Genomic DNA, 15133 nt, shown 5'->3' on the forward strand with positions numbered 1-15133 from the left:
AAACTCTTCCTCTGTCTAGAGTGTTAAAACCTGAAGCTGTACCAGTAGAGTCATTGATTTAATTTACATGTTATCCTCACAACATGGCCCATTTGAAAACAAAAAGATTGCGGGGGAAATATCAAGGTGCCAAAATAATAACAATTCTCTCCCATGTTCCCACAGTAGCTGAAAAATGAAAAATAAAATCTTCATTAAATCCTCAGTTTGAGGCAAAGATATAGAGACTTAGCTTGCAATGTTGTGATTTAAAAAGCTGGGCTCAGGCGATTACATTTTGAGACTCCCATTAACAAGGTGTGTGGCATTTGTCTGTTTCCTTTTAAACTTGTGCGAAAAAACGAGGACTAACAATAGCCCTGTCCATAGTTGTCAAGAGGATTATGCAAGAAGATGCAACATGTTCTCGACAGAGTAGCTGGCCAGTGGTATGTGCTCAGTACTGTTGGCGCTGTCTAGGAACATTGAAAATATAACCGCGACAAAACTGGAATGGGAAGCCCGGCTGGTCTGCCTCTCCCTGGTCCCACCCCTTGCCCCACCTACTGCCAGGGCCAGGGAATTCACAATAGCTTTCTCTGTGCTCAGTGTGAAAGCGAAGGTGACCCCCAGGCTTCCTGCCTGTAACACCCAGAACACAAAAGGATGAATACAGGCCATCCCAGGAAAGCAACTCAAGCCTTCGTTATGGCATTTTCTTACCTTTCTTCAGTGCTTTCAACCACTGACTTCGGCTGTCTTCGTTTGATGCGTAGACGTAGAGAAGCCCATCTTTATATACAATCTGGAAAGGAAAAAAAAAGCAATGAATTTTGATGCAAGTGTTTCATGGTTCAATCTGGTGTACCACTAAATTTTTATATTATCAGAAATAAACTTTTTTCATATACTAGCTTTGGAATTATATAAAAAAGAACAGGTTTTTTTAAATCTTGCTTATCTGAATATGTTTTTATGTCAGACCTTCAGAACATGGGGAAAATCACAGCGATGCAGTACGGAATGGTGGTGAACATTAAAGCCTCATTTAGGGTGCCCTGGACCAGGAAGTATTATAAAATGGTAAATCACATATTTCTTAGGAGTCCTCTGGTCCATCTTTCTAATCAGTAGGCAATTCCTTTCACAACTAGGACATCTTTAACCTCTGTATCCTTAGAAACTATTTCCAGGGATGGGTAGGATACTACACTTTGCTATGCCATGTTCCCCACATTCTGATCAGTTTCCAGTTATGAGTTTAATATTCAGCAAAACTCTGTCTCCTTGTTAAGTGAGTTTGTCATATTGGGTAGCCTCTCAGATTGTCCACACTGTGTGTTTTCTTATCCCTATTGTTTATGGGACACTTGTTTTGGGGACTGGAGAGATGGCTCAGTGAGCAAGAAAAGCAAGGCGTGCTCCTGTGCAGGCCTGTAAGCCCCCTGCTCTGGAGGTCACAGCAAGGAAGATTATTGGGGCCCCAGGATTAGATGGAGATTCGGGCTCAAGGGAATAAGGTGCCTCCACACACAAGACACTGCATGCCCTCCTCTTGCAACCACAAGCACATGTGCGTGCCCCAGTTTGACAATAGCAACGCTCTCTCCAGATGGGGCTTATTTTACAACTGGAAAACAACACACACCATTTAGGAAAGATCTTCTAGAAGCTGGGAGCATCCTGCTTTAATATTTTTACTTTTATTTATATATGATATATATATGAGTGTGCTTTTTATCGAGCAAATGAGCAACTATACTTAGAGATGAGTTGTGATATATCTTTATGGCTATGCAGATGCAAGTAGTGGGCTAGGACATCTGTAGGGCTGGAAAACCTTTGTTACTTGGGTAGCCTCTGTTCCTACTGTGTTTGAGGTCACCTTTATGGACACCCTCCTTCTTGGTTTTCCCCAACTGGTTGATAGTTTTGTAGTAGGTCTGATTCAGCTCAAAACCCCTTCACAGAGACATTCTCTGTAGCATGTTTTCTTTTTGGCTTTTTGAGATAGGGGTTTCTCTGTGTAGCCCTGGCTGTCCTGGTACTCAATTTGTAGACCAGGCTGGTCTTGAACTCACAGAGATCCATCTGCCTCTGCCTCCTGAGTGCTGGGATTAAAGGTATGTGCCACCACCACCTGGCTACATGGAAGTATTTAAAATTCTTTGGGGTCTATGGGACCAGTGAGATGACTCAGAAGTAAGGCTGCTTGCCACCAAATCTGATGACCTGACTTGATCCTCTGAACTCACATGGTGGAAGGATAGAGTTGCCTCCTACAAGCTGTCCTCTGACTCAACATTCATGCTGTAGCTTGTGAGAGCATACACACACACACGGGGGGAGGCGAATACCCCACACAAATAAATAAATGTTAAAAAGAAAGAATTCTAGGGGTTGTGGAGATTGCTAAGTGGTTAAGAGCACTGACTACTCTGTTTTTATTTTTATTGAGCTCTACATTTTTCTCTGCTCCCCTCCCTGCCTCTCCCCTCTCCCCTTCAGCCCTCCCCAAGGTCCCCAAGCTCCTAATTTACTCAGGAGATCTTGGAGCACTGACTCTCTTTCAGACGACCTGGGCTCAATCCCTGGCACCCACATGGGAGATAACAATTGTCTCTAAATCCAGTTCCAAGGGGAAGTCTACATGCTGGCAAAATGTACATACACATAAAATGAAAATAAAAATCTCAAAAAGAAGAAGAAGAAGAAGAAGAAGAAGAAGAAGAAGAAGAAGAAGAAGAAGAAGAAGAAGAAGAAGAAGAAGAAGAAGAAAAAGAAAGAATTCCTTGGTGACAAACTAAAGTTGGTTAGCATGGTATGTAGAGCCCTGAGCACTGTTGCACCACCTACTTTTCTGGGCTGGTCTCTCTCTTTCTCTTATTTCATCCTACAGTGCCTTTGCACTTGCTGTTTAGCTCTGTCGCCACCTCCAGATTTGCTAGTTAAGGTCTATTTGCCCTTCCCAACACGAGTGCCACCTCCAACAGAACATTTTCCCGACATCTTACAGTAAGGAGCAAAGCACAGGAATGTACTGCACCCCCTTCATCTTAATCAACACTCATTTTTACTGTATTAAGATGGTCTATTTTACCACCTCCTTGGAGACAAGTTCAGGGCGGGGTTGGTACTTAATCCCACATAGCTTCCTGCTTGCTCTTATCCAAGAGAGAGACACCCCACAGAGCTCCATAAAAGAGAACGGTAAAGCCGAAGCAGGTCAGTCCAGGATCCCTTAGACTCCCATCTTGCTTCCCACTTGGGAGTATTCCAAACATTATCATTGTCTCAGGGGATAATTTTGCAATATTGTTATGTTCCCGTGCATAGTGAGCTAATATTAGAAGATATTAAAGAAACCAACCCCCTTTTACCTGAAACGGGTACTGTCTCTCCACGGGTGTCTGCTCCTCTAGGTTGACTTTTTCCACACATCTGATTTTCTTAATTTCTATCGATCCTTTTCTGCTTCCTCGTTTCTGAATTCAAAAGCAAACCAGAAGCTCTATCATGCTGGTGTGTCACGGTGAGCAGGGAAAAGTGTACAGCTAAAGTTGATGTCTGGAGGGAGACGAGGGGATGTGGAACCCAATGGAGACACATGCCCTGTTGCTCCACGGCTGTCACAATCACGTTTCTAAACTATGAACACATGCACACATGCTTCTCCAAAAGCAAGCATCTGAGTGATGGTTAACAATCTTATTTGAGAATCGTGTAATATTTTTTTCAAACCACCTGCCAAGTGGTTAATAGAGATATCAAAGTTTAATGGCATGAAGCAGATTTCCTTGGTTTCAGTTTTTTGATTATGTTTTGATTTTTTTTCTTCCAGGATCAAGTTCTCAAAGGTACAGAGCTGTTGTTATTTCCACTACTGTTTTAAGGCAGCATTTCTCACCCTCAACACTAGTACTAACATTTGAGGATAGTTGAGACGGAGCAAGGACAGAGATGAGAGCAAGGAAAGAGATATTTTGGTTGAGGGAGCCATTATGGGACTAGCAAGAAACCTGGCACTAGAGAAATACCCAGGAATCTACAAGGATGACCCCAGCTAAGACGCTAAGCAGTAGAAGAGGCCTGAACTGTCCTTGTCCTGTAGTCAACCTGATGACTGTCTTAAATATCACCATAGAACCTTCATCCAGCAACTGATGGAAACAGAGGCAGAGACCCGCAGTGGAGCACTGGGCTGAGCTCCCAAAGCCCAGTTGAAGAGTGGAAGGAATGAAAATATGAGCAAGGAGGTCAAGACCATGATGGGTTCACCCACTGAAACAGTTTACTTGAGCTAATGAGAGCTCACCAACTCCAGCCAGACAAAGAAGGAACAAGCATAGGACCAAACTAGTCCCTTTGAATGTGGGTGACAGTTGCATGGCTGGGGGAGACTGAGGGGCCACTGGTAGTGGCACCAGGATTTATCCCTACTACTTGTACTGGCTTTTTGGGAACCCATTCTCTTTGGAAGGATACCTTGCTCAGACTAGATGTAGTAGGAAGGGCTTTGAACCTTCCCCAAAGCACTGTGCCTCACCCTATCTGAGGATTGGATAGGGGTGGGGTGGAGGAAAAGGTGGTGGAGGGAATGAGAGGAGGGGGAGGGAGAGGGAACTGGGATTGGTATGTAAAATGAAAAAAGATAGTTTGTTTTCTTTTTTAAAAAGAAAGTTTTGTTTTATTTTTAAAAAAAATTTAAAAAGCCATTTGCGGATGGCTAACTCTTGGCTATGAGCTGTAGAGTACTGTAGTTGTGTCCTCCGTCTCTAGCCATTAGCTGCCGATAGTGCTTACCCACCCGCCCCCAGAACCAGCTGTTTCAGCTGAGATACCGCTAGTCATTGTCCAGTGTCTCCCGGGGAACAAAAGTTACTCCAGATGAGAACAACTGTGTTAAAGACGTATTCTGATTGGTCTTAATAAAAGGAATCAGTATTTTCCAAAACCCTTTTCTTGATCCATCATACTTTGGTAAAGAGAGGCAGTGTAGCCCATTGATACGAGGTGATCTTTACACTTAGCTAGGAAACCTGGCATCCTTTATTTTGATCAAGTACTTTGTGGGGACCTGGAAAAAATAATAAATAGCACAAAATAAGAAAAGAAAGCCTTACCATTTTGTCATATTCATAGTAGGAAAGGCTTGTTTTCGTTAAAACAAAAAGGCGCTCCTTGTAATTATTGGGTGACATTTTCTTCTTTTGCTGTGACCTTTTGAGAAGCAGTTCTTCTAGAATGGATTTGGTATCCATATTGTCGTCCTAAAGAAAAGAAAAGAAAAGAAAAGAAAAGAAAAGAAAAGAAAAGAATTAAAATGATTGCAGTATCTAGCTAGGTTCAGGGAGAATAAAGAGGCCAACTTGGATAATTAATACTGATTCAGGATTGTAGGGCAGACAGCACCCCCCTCATAGTTGTCTGAGACCTTTGTTCTGAGTTTGGAAGTGTGTGGGTTTTCTATGTGTCTCACTCTGTATCAGAAAGTCCCCATCTTTGCACCCTCCTCCTGACCACCTCCTCTAAATGGTCTCTCCTATCTAAACATCCTACACACATCTACTGAATTGAGCAGGAGACAGTAAGACTTTTTAAAATGTACTTCAAGATACATATGTATATATGTACATACATACACCGTGTATTAAGTCACTGATCAACTGGAATTTCCCTCCGTGACTGTGGCCAGTGGTTTCGCCCTCTTAACCAAATCACCATAAAACACTGGTATCATTGTAAGGAACATTCACCACCCTGGACCCTGACTGGGTCTTCTGACATAAAGGATGCCGGTGTGATTAACAATATCAAGATTAAATCAAAGGAAGAAGATGGGTGAAAAGGCAACAAAACTTCTGCCCAGAGAGCTTCAAAAGGACAGCAAAAATGAGCACCTTTACAAAGGAAAAGCTGTTCACTCCCAAACTATGGGAAACATTACAACTTAAGGTATGTATAGAGAAAAAGAAGTGTGTCCGTTCTCTTTCTACAAAGACACAGCAGCGGGTTTTATAAAGCTCTCTTTCTGCTATCAGGTCTGAAGAAAAGTAGTGATGTTAAGCCTTGGGCCACAGAGATAAACTTCATCTTCTTCTTTGCTTTGTGAGACTGCACCATTATTTACAATTAGGTGCCCAGTAGTTAAGATCTATCTTCGATGCTCTGAAGATAACTAAGTTTACTTACCTTAGTCTCTGTGGCGTTGGGCTATGTAGGGGTCTTAACTTTAACTCTCAAGCTGGAAGCAAAACGTTACTGCTCGGAGGCACCATCTCTCATTCTTTCCCTGACTATGCCAGGGCCATGCATTAAAAGAGAAAATATTTGCATCCTATTAACACTCTTGAGCAGGAAGCACGCAAAGACATTCCCCCCCCCCCCCCCCGGGATGGAGGCAGGTGCAGGCGCGGAAGTAAACCCAGCCGGCCACTAGCAGGTCCTTCCCATGAGCCCAGGAGTATGCCACAGCAGGTAGTAGACAGAAGGGAGACTAAGAAACACTGCGAGGGTTCAATAAATCACCACCAATCATTCCTCCTGATATAGACCGCACAACTCCAAAAGTGGGAATTAAGAATAGCTCTTTCAGTGTATGTACACAGATCAAGAGGCTATAACTATCTAAAATGTTCTCAAGGGCATTGCTTGACTTATGGGCAGACTACAGGAAGTCCTGCTCATTAAATAGAAGTAAATATTGCACACACATGGCTCTGGATATTGTTTATGGATTTTTTTTAAGAAAGAGATAATCTTTAGTGAGCATAGCATGGGGCATGGTAATGAGATGATTCAGTGGGTAAAGGCATTTGCCACTCAAACCTGATGCCCTGAGCTTTAGCTCTGAATCTCACATAAACGTGGAAGGAGAGAATTGATTCTGCATGTATGTCTTGTGACCACCACCATACATAAACATACATGTACATGCGCGCACGCACACACACGCACAGCCACAGCTCCCAATGTGTGTGTGTGTGGTTTTTTTGGTTTTTCAAGACAGGATTTATTTCCCTGTAGTTTCTAGAGCCTGTCCTGGAACTAGCTCTTGTAGACCAGGCTGGCCTCGAACTCAGAGATCCGCCTGCCTCTGCCTCCCGAGTGCTGGGATTAAAGGCGTGCGCCACCACTGCCCGGCTAGCTCCCAATGTTTTAAATGTAAAATGAAGTTGGGTGGGTAGAGAGTTAGGTAAGATGTGGGAGGAGTTGGGGGAGGAAAAAGAATATGACCAAAATACGAAAAAATTAAGTCAAAAAATGTTTTAAATGGAAAAAATGCCAGGCATTGTGGCACATGCCTTTAATCCTAGCACTTTAATCCCAGCACTTGGGTGGCAGAGGCAGGCAGATCTCTGTGAGTTCAACGGTAGCGAGGGCTATGTAGTGACACTCTGTCTTCAATTTTTCTTTTGTTCATTGCTTTGTTTTGTTTATTTGTTTGTTTGTTGTTGCTGCTGTTGTTTTGGTTTTTGAGACAGAGTTTCACGATGTAGTCCTGGCTGTCCTGGAACTTACTTTGTAGACCAGGCTGGCCTCAAATTCATAGATCTCCTGCCTCTGCCTCCCAAGTGCTGGGATTAAAGGTGTGAGCCGCCACCGCTGGGCTCATGTTTTTTTTTTTGGAACAAAAGTAAGATTATTATTTTTCTGAGCAGTGTGGACACTGTGTCTTTGCCTGATGTTGGGCGACAGGGCAGAGGTGAGGGTGGGGTATGGGTGGCAGGACCTGAGTAAGGAGGTGTGACACCTCCCCTCCACCTCTGCTGCCATGAAAAGCTCTCCTCGTGCTCCTTTCGCTATCCAGAGTCTATGGCAACAAGAGAATAGTCTTGAAAATGCATGGAAGTTATGAAGCGGTAGTTTTGTAAGTTAGAGACCCTTTGTAGGGTAGTCAAACACTAGGCATAGCTGCAGCGTACGTTCATATCTTTCTCATATTCTACACATTAAAAAATGTTAAAAGCTCTGCCCAATTTTCTCACGCATGTGCAGCTAAAACAATATTTCTCAAAGCCACCTGTTAACTTGGCAGAGCTGATCAGAACCCAGTTTTAAATAAGCAGGGCTTCACATCCAGGATAGGATGTAGTTTTTCCTAGCACTACACGATGGTTTTCATGCTGTGATGTTTATCAGGTTTTCATGTACTTCACAGTAAAGATGGGACGGCAGGAAATTTTATATGAAGCATTAAGAAAAAGAACCACAAATCCTCCATATACGAGAGGCAAGAAGAACAGGAAGTAGAAACTAGGAAGGCTATCAGGCCTTCTATTACATTCGATAATACATTTCTAAGAATTTACAAGACTTCAGCTCTAGACGAGGTATAACTTGTCAAATTTCAACATCGTGGCTCCTTTAAACTTGCCCCTTGGGAATATTTGGTTTTCTTTTTCCGCTTAAACATCACATGATATGTGCTTCTTGTACAAAACTGAAAACTCGAACAAAGAAAAAGATGAATTTATCTGTAGATTCTTTTCTTTTCAGAGATGTAGACATGCTTGCTTACTGTCATTGCGATGGGTTCCCATTCTGTTCATGGGGTCTGTCATCTGTGATTCTCAGGTACCAGGCCTTAGGAGCCATGTGTCTCTGAAATTCGACCCACGAGGGCCAGGCCTTGAAGGCTATGGTTCCTAAGGTGAACTCTCGGGTCCTTTTCCAGCTCAGAAGTGCCCTGTTTTCATGAGTCACAATTTTGTCATCAGCAGATTAGCTTCTTCTAACAAACAAGCATGGTTTCTGCCCAGTGTTGGACCTTCCCTTCTGCCTCCACTCAGTTCCTTCCCCTCTGTGGACTTCTCTAGCTCCAGGGGCATCTGATGGCCTTGACCTTGTGAGCACTATACTCCTGTATACTCCCATAATTAAAAATAAAGTAAATCTCTTTTTTGTTTTTCGAGACAAGGTTTCTCTGCAGCCTCGGCTGTCCTGGAACTAGCTCTTGTAAACCAAGCTGGCCTCGCAGTCACAGAGATCCACGTGCCTCTGCCTCCCGAGTGCTGGGAATAAAGGTGTACGCCACCACTGCCCGGCATGAATCTTTTTTAAAGCAAAACGTTTTATTGTGGCATTTTCACACATTTAGACTTAGTTTTTATTTGTCCCCGACTGCCCTCCCTAATTCTATCCCCTTGCTTTCCTGCACACATGCTGCAGTGCTCTCCTGTGCTTCCCCAGCCTTTTTGACCTCTTCCTCTTCTTTCCTAGTCTCCTTTCTAATCTCACGGCCTACACATACACATGTGTGCATTTATACAGACATGCACATATAGATTTAAATCTAGCTTTTGCAGGTAAGTTAAATGTGGCATTTTTCTTCTAAGTCTGTTTTATTTCTTTCAGCCTGGAGATCTCCAGGTTCATCACTTTTCTGCAGATGCCATAATTTCATTCTTCTTTACGGCTAAATAGAAGTCCAAACTGAAGGCATTTCCCTGGTCCCGCTTTCTACAGGAAGTGGTACTTGATTAATTTGAGAAATGCAACATCCCCTCCTTCTTTTTAGAAAAGCAGTTAAAGAGGGCTCAGGTACTCTTGACTCAAATGCCTGTTCGGTGCCCTGTACCATCTGCTGTGCCCTGTACCATCTGCTGTTCCCACCATCATAGAAAGACAGTTCAGGTGGGAAGGCAAGAGTTAAAGAAGACCCTTTCGCAATACACTGCCACATGGAACCTAGTTAGTATTAAACAGACATCTATTTCCATACTGGAGTGCGTGGAACTTGGCTGGACTCTCATGATACCACTCACATAGAATAGAAACATCAATTTGCTTACCAAATAGTTCATGCTGCCTATTTCCATAAGCATATCAAACTACACAGAGGGGAGGTAAAACCAAAACCAGATAGGAATAAATGCAATGAAACCAGGAACTATCCTATTATTAATTACATACATTAAAGGTTACATGTTGAATTACTATGGCTCACAATCACGTGATCAGTGAAGACCCACAAGGAAATGATCTTGTGAGAGTAAGTGCAATGTGGCGGTTCTAGTTGGCATGCTTGACCTTCGGCCCGAAGGGTGTCTGACACTGAATGACTATTTCCAGAAATACAAGTCACCTTTCCATGACCCTGAGTGGCAATAAATATGAGATAGGTTTCATGACTAATTGATATGCCAGGGTGTTTGTGCAGCAGTAGACTCCAAAGGTACAAAGCTTATATGATCGCCATTTTCCAGCTGTAGCACCTGGACCAGGGCCCTTCTAAGTTTTTCTATCCTGATTTATCAGATAAGATCTGTCACAGCCCTCTTGCATGAAGTCATTTAAATGAAGTACCTGGCATGTTATGAGCACCAAGTCATAGTTTCAAAAAGAACTGTATCTAGAGCCCATTCATTTTACTATAAACAGCCCGAAGGAGAAAAAAATAAAAGAAAAAGATTATTTTATGTTAAAAATTGTGTGTGTGTGTGTGCGCGCGCGCGCGTGTGTAGATAGACAGATATGCACATGTGAGTGTGGGTGCCATTTGTAGGATTTTCCCTGGAGCTGGAGTTACAGGAAGTTGTGGGAACCCAACTCAGGTCCTCTGCAAGATCAGTACAGTACTCTTAGCTGCTAAACCATCTCTCTAACCCCCCAAAAACCAAAAAAATGAAATCATGAAAGTTATTATGTGATGGAGGACATTGATAATGAACCCTGAAGCATGCAAAAACATTTTTGTAATAATGATCCCTGTCAACGTTTAAGGAGGGCTCAATGTATACCAGGTACAATTTAGGACATGTCAGAAATGTTTATTTGTCGGGTGATAGGGTATGACATACATCCACGCACAGCTTAGGAGTAGGCTATTGTACCTCCCTCCTAGTAGGCATGTCCTGGCACAACTATCCCATGCCAGGGTAGTTGGCAAAACTTCTACCCTGTAGCAATCACATCGTAGAGAATATTGTAACTTCAGTGCCTACTTAAGGTGATGAAACTGTAACAGATAAACAAATTGCCCAGTTGTAATTTACATTATATTGGGAAATTGTCAGGTGCTGTTTCAACTTATTAAAAGTGGGTTCTGGGAGTCAGTTGACCTCCTCTGTCTCATATTCCAGCATGTTTTTTCAAGTGCCCTCCAAGCTCCCTGTCCTGAGTCATGCTAGCTCCATGACTCTGTAATAGAAAGAGGGGGAAAGATCTGTAGGTAACGAAGGGTTTTGACACGTGCCTTTTATCCCAGTACTCAGGATACAGAAGCAGGCAAATCTCCAAATATGAGGCCAGCCTGATCTACAGACTGAGTTCCAGGACAGTCGGGGCTACACAGAGAAACCCTGCCTCAAAAATATCAAACAAAACCAACCAACCAACCAAAAACTTGTGTCCTCGAGAATAGCTAAAAGATAAACCCTTTCCAACAGAGGTTGCTATTGTTTATCTTGAGGAATAAAAATGCCTACAGTGGGAATGGGAAGTCGGAAAGACTCTCAGGCAGAATCTCCAGTCGGATTTTACCAGATGCTAGAACCCTCCAATCTGATGCTGTCATCTTTGTTTGCTCTCTCAACTGCGCTACTCCAGCTGCCCCTGCTGGCTGTTGTAAAGGACTGGCTTGAAGACGCCCAGAGTGAGTCCCCCCAACGGGGGTAAAAAAAAAAGAAGAAATGGCATAATAAAAAAAAACCCTTTAGAAGGTGCAGAAAATGAATCTCATGTGCAAAGCAAATACGATCTCCAGCAGAAATAGCACCAGAATTCTCTCTTCATGAGAAGAAAGTCTCCCCTAGATGCCTTGTTTTCATAAGCTTATCTCGGAACAGTCAAGGCATGGTTTGCCAAAATGCGGAGGATGTGAGTGTTAACATTCCTGCTTCTGTCTATCTTGAGCCAAGATCAACTGTAGCTCTCTGACCTTGTGTATTGTGTGAAACAGGGACTTGGGTTCTGTGGAGCTGAGAGCCAGCGTCATCAGCTTTGTTCGACTACTTCACCTGATTCTGAATTATACTGCTTGGTTTTGCTTACGTTTGCCTTTGTATTGTGTTCAGTTGTTGAGCAGAAAGATAAACAGGACCTTGGGCAAATATTTGACTATTAAAGTTGTCACGGGAAGGCCCAGTTTCTCTTTCAGACCCCTGACAATCTTCATTCGTAGTTCCTGCCTAGTCTTCTTTCCCCGGTGCCCATCCAATACACTGATCACTTCACTATGTTAGGACCAGTCAAGCAATCAAAGTCTATAGCTCATTGACATGCAAAAGGAGACGATGAACCAAGTAAAGGGTAACAAACTGTGGCCTCAGCTCTCCGTTCTAAAGAACAAAGCCTTAAAAACGCCATCTTGAACCTTTCAGGAAACTGTTTTCCATGAGCAGAGTTGTCGACGGGGCCCATTTCAATGCGTCACATCTTTTCCTGTTTCCTCCCCACCTCCTGCACTACTGGTCATGTACTCCCCACTTTGAAGGCTACATATTTTCCCCAGTATTCAAAATGGGGCTTACAATTCATCTACAGATTCTGTGTTTCTGGAGCCAAGGGTGAAACAAGGGCTTTGTCCGTGATGGACAAGCATTCCTTACCTCCTTGCTGCAGAACCTAGCCTAGAACTGTACTATTTGGCACTGTTTTGAGGGGTCCTGTTGAGTAACTATTTCCAAGTCATGTCTTTCTTAGCGTTCCCTTGAAAGGTCCTTTGCACCTGTCTCATTAGACCAATATTTATGATTTATATCTAGTTCTTTCAACAGTATGCCTTATTAAGGTGGCAGTAGCTTTGGTTGAACTTAGATCTCTCTGTCTCTCTGTCTCTGTCTCTGTCTCTGTCTCTGTCTCTCTCTCTCTCTCTGTGTGTGTGTGTGTGTGTGTGTGCACGCGTGTGTTCATGGGTGGGTGGGTCTGGGTCTCTATCTCTCCCTGCCTCCCCCACTCTGGTTTTCCCTCTCTCTGAGACAGGATCTCACTGTGTAGCCTTTGCTGACCTGGAGCTCAGTATGTAGACCAGGCTGGCCTGAAATTCACAGAGGCATGTGTAAACCATGCTCCGTTATTTCTGAGTATGTCCAGTTCCATGGTATGAACATGTCCAAGGCAGGCCAGCAGACTCTAGCTCCGTGGCTATTGAATAACTGTTTTGTAGTTTGGGCAAAGTTTAAAATGTTCTGTCTCAGTATTTCATTTGCATCAATGATTTGGGGGGTTACTCTAAGCTTTCAGATCCTAAGGCTTCTTAATTGTGTTTAGGTTAGATCTCAAGTTGAGATCACACAATGACCATGTTCTTCTCTGTCACTGGTGTCACCATCAACAATGTGGAATGTGGAGCTAAGTAACAAGGATTGAAATCCCACTTCCTTCACATTAGCAGTGTGACTTGGTGTTCTGTGTAGTTCGGAAAATGATCTACAATAACTGTATTTTTGGTTTCAAATTAGCGTGTTTAGTAAGAATTTAGCAAGCAAAGAAATAAAACGAAAGAGCCAGCAGCAAATAGACAGAAACAAAGCATAACTAGGTAGCAAAATCTTCATCAGGAGAAAAGTCGAAAGTGGTAAATCTATCAGCTAGCATCTGTTTAGCATTGACTGCTGTTTCGATGTGCAGTGGCGTAGGCAAAAGCATCACATACAGATGGGTTCAAATCCTTGCTGCGTCTCTATGCAACCTGACACATTACCTAACCCTGCTAAACCTCAGCTTCCCCATCTGTAAAAGGAGTAAAAACAGTAAACTGCCATGAAGGGTTTTGAGAAGTCACGAGAAGACGGCAGTGCAATACCCAGCAGCCCAGGAGCTGTGCTTTCTCTGTACCACTCTACAGACGTGGAAAAATAGAGCACAGCAAAGTCAGAACTGAAGACAATGGCATGGTCCTCAAAGATCGATTTTCCTTTCTTGTGCCCCACCCCCAGATCTTTATGTATTCTCAAGGCAACAAGCACCGGTTCCTTAGGTTTGTTATAGGCCCTATCCGGGGACTAGTTACCTTCGAATCGGGTTGAGTCAGCCTCTATGGGTGGTGCATTTGCACTGCCACAAACATTTATCTTGGAAGTGACTCTAAGGTTCGATAGCATTGATACCACCCGGAGCTGCTTAGATAGCATCTTCACTAGCAAGCTGCTCTAGTGAATAGCCCCCCTGCCCACACTCAGGCAAGCAACCCCAATGAAACTCCATGGGTGCCAACAAAGATGGCATGAAACCAGGAAGGATATTTGTTCAGATGAAGGGCTTCAGCGGGAGTGAGAGGGGACTAAGAGAGGGTAGTGGAGATTGAAGTAAATAAATACTTGACCAAAGTACTTTGCATACATGTATAAACTTATCAAAGAGTAGATTACATAACAATGTAAAAAGCACAGTCTTGGTGACTCATGAGCACATTAGTGTTTAGGATGCACTGACATAAGGCAACGATTTTTTTGTACCATTTTGAAGTCCACTGACCTCATAGTAGCTAGTGAGAACTTCTAAATTCTATGGCTGTGGAAGCAAATACACAATTTGCCTCCCACATTTCTATTTCCACAATAAGCATTCGTGGTGTCGGATTTAGGGAGACTTCAGAAACCTAAAAGCAAATGTTTGTAGCTGAAAGAACTTGAGAGAAATATAAAGAAAAGAAGGTGTAGCTTGAAAAAAAACTCTGTGTTTTTTCAAGCAGTTGTAAAGAGAATGTGAAAAGCCATGCAAGGGCAGTATGGAAACAAAAGTCTGGAGAAAATCAGTAAAGGAACGAGCCCAAAGCTACATGCAGGCGGCTGTGCTACGCACCCCATCAGGCAGACTCTCTGAGTGAGCTTTTGAGCAAGGTGATGATTTCACAGCGAGACAGTAGCAGTTTCCACTTCTGGTCCCCAAATTTCAAGCTCGCTTTTGATTCCCAGGGGGAGCCCAACACCTCTGTATTCTTAATTTTGTGATTATTATTATTATTATTATTTACTGTGATGGGCTCTCCAAAATTAAAAAAAAAACTCCATCCCCCCAACACCTTGGTCCGAACCTATCCTTCTGTAGGCTATGACATCGAATAGCTACCAGCCACTTCAACGTACCATTTCAGGCTTCTTCTGTCTCTCTGGGGTCCACCACAGTGAGGCGTAGAAGCTCCTGCAAGATCTCAGCCTCAGCTGTCTTCTCTCTCTCCAGTAGCAGCCGATTGTCTCACATTTTCTTTTCC

General features: G+C 43.2%; 1 protein-coding gene across 1 annotated transcript in view; it reads right to left on the reverse strand.

Moving 5' to 3' along the window:
* Positions 1–15133, reverse strand: part of Bmx (BMX non-receptor tyrosine kinase) — a 65510-nt gene extending 50377 nt beyond the window's left edge. The window contains exons 1-4 of the mRNA XM_038316558.1: positions 15009–15133; positions 5103–5249; positions 3360–3464; positions 703–784 (exon numbers count right to left, since the gene is read on the reverse strand). Of these exons, the coding sequence (XP_038172486.1) occupies positions 703–784; positions 3360–3464; positions 5103–5249; positions 15009–15011 (337 nt within the window). The 5' untranslated portion in view covers positions 15012–15133. The remainder of the gene's footprint in view (positions 1–702; positions 785–3359; positions 3465–5102; positions 5250–15008) is intronic.

The sequence above is a fragment of the Arvicola amphibius genome, chromosome X (assembly GCF_903992535.2).
Source record: "Arvicola amphibius chromosome X, mArvAmp1.2, whole genome shotgun sequence".
Taxonomy (NCBI): Eukaryota; Metazoa; Chordata; class Mammalia; order Rodentia; family Cricetidae; genus Arvicola; species Arvicola amphibius.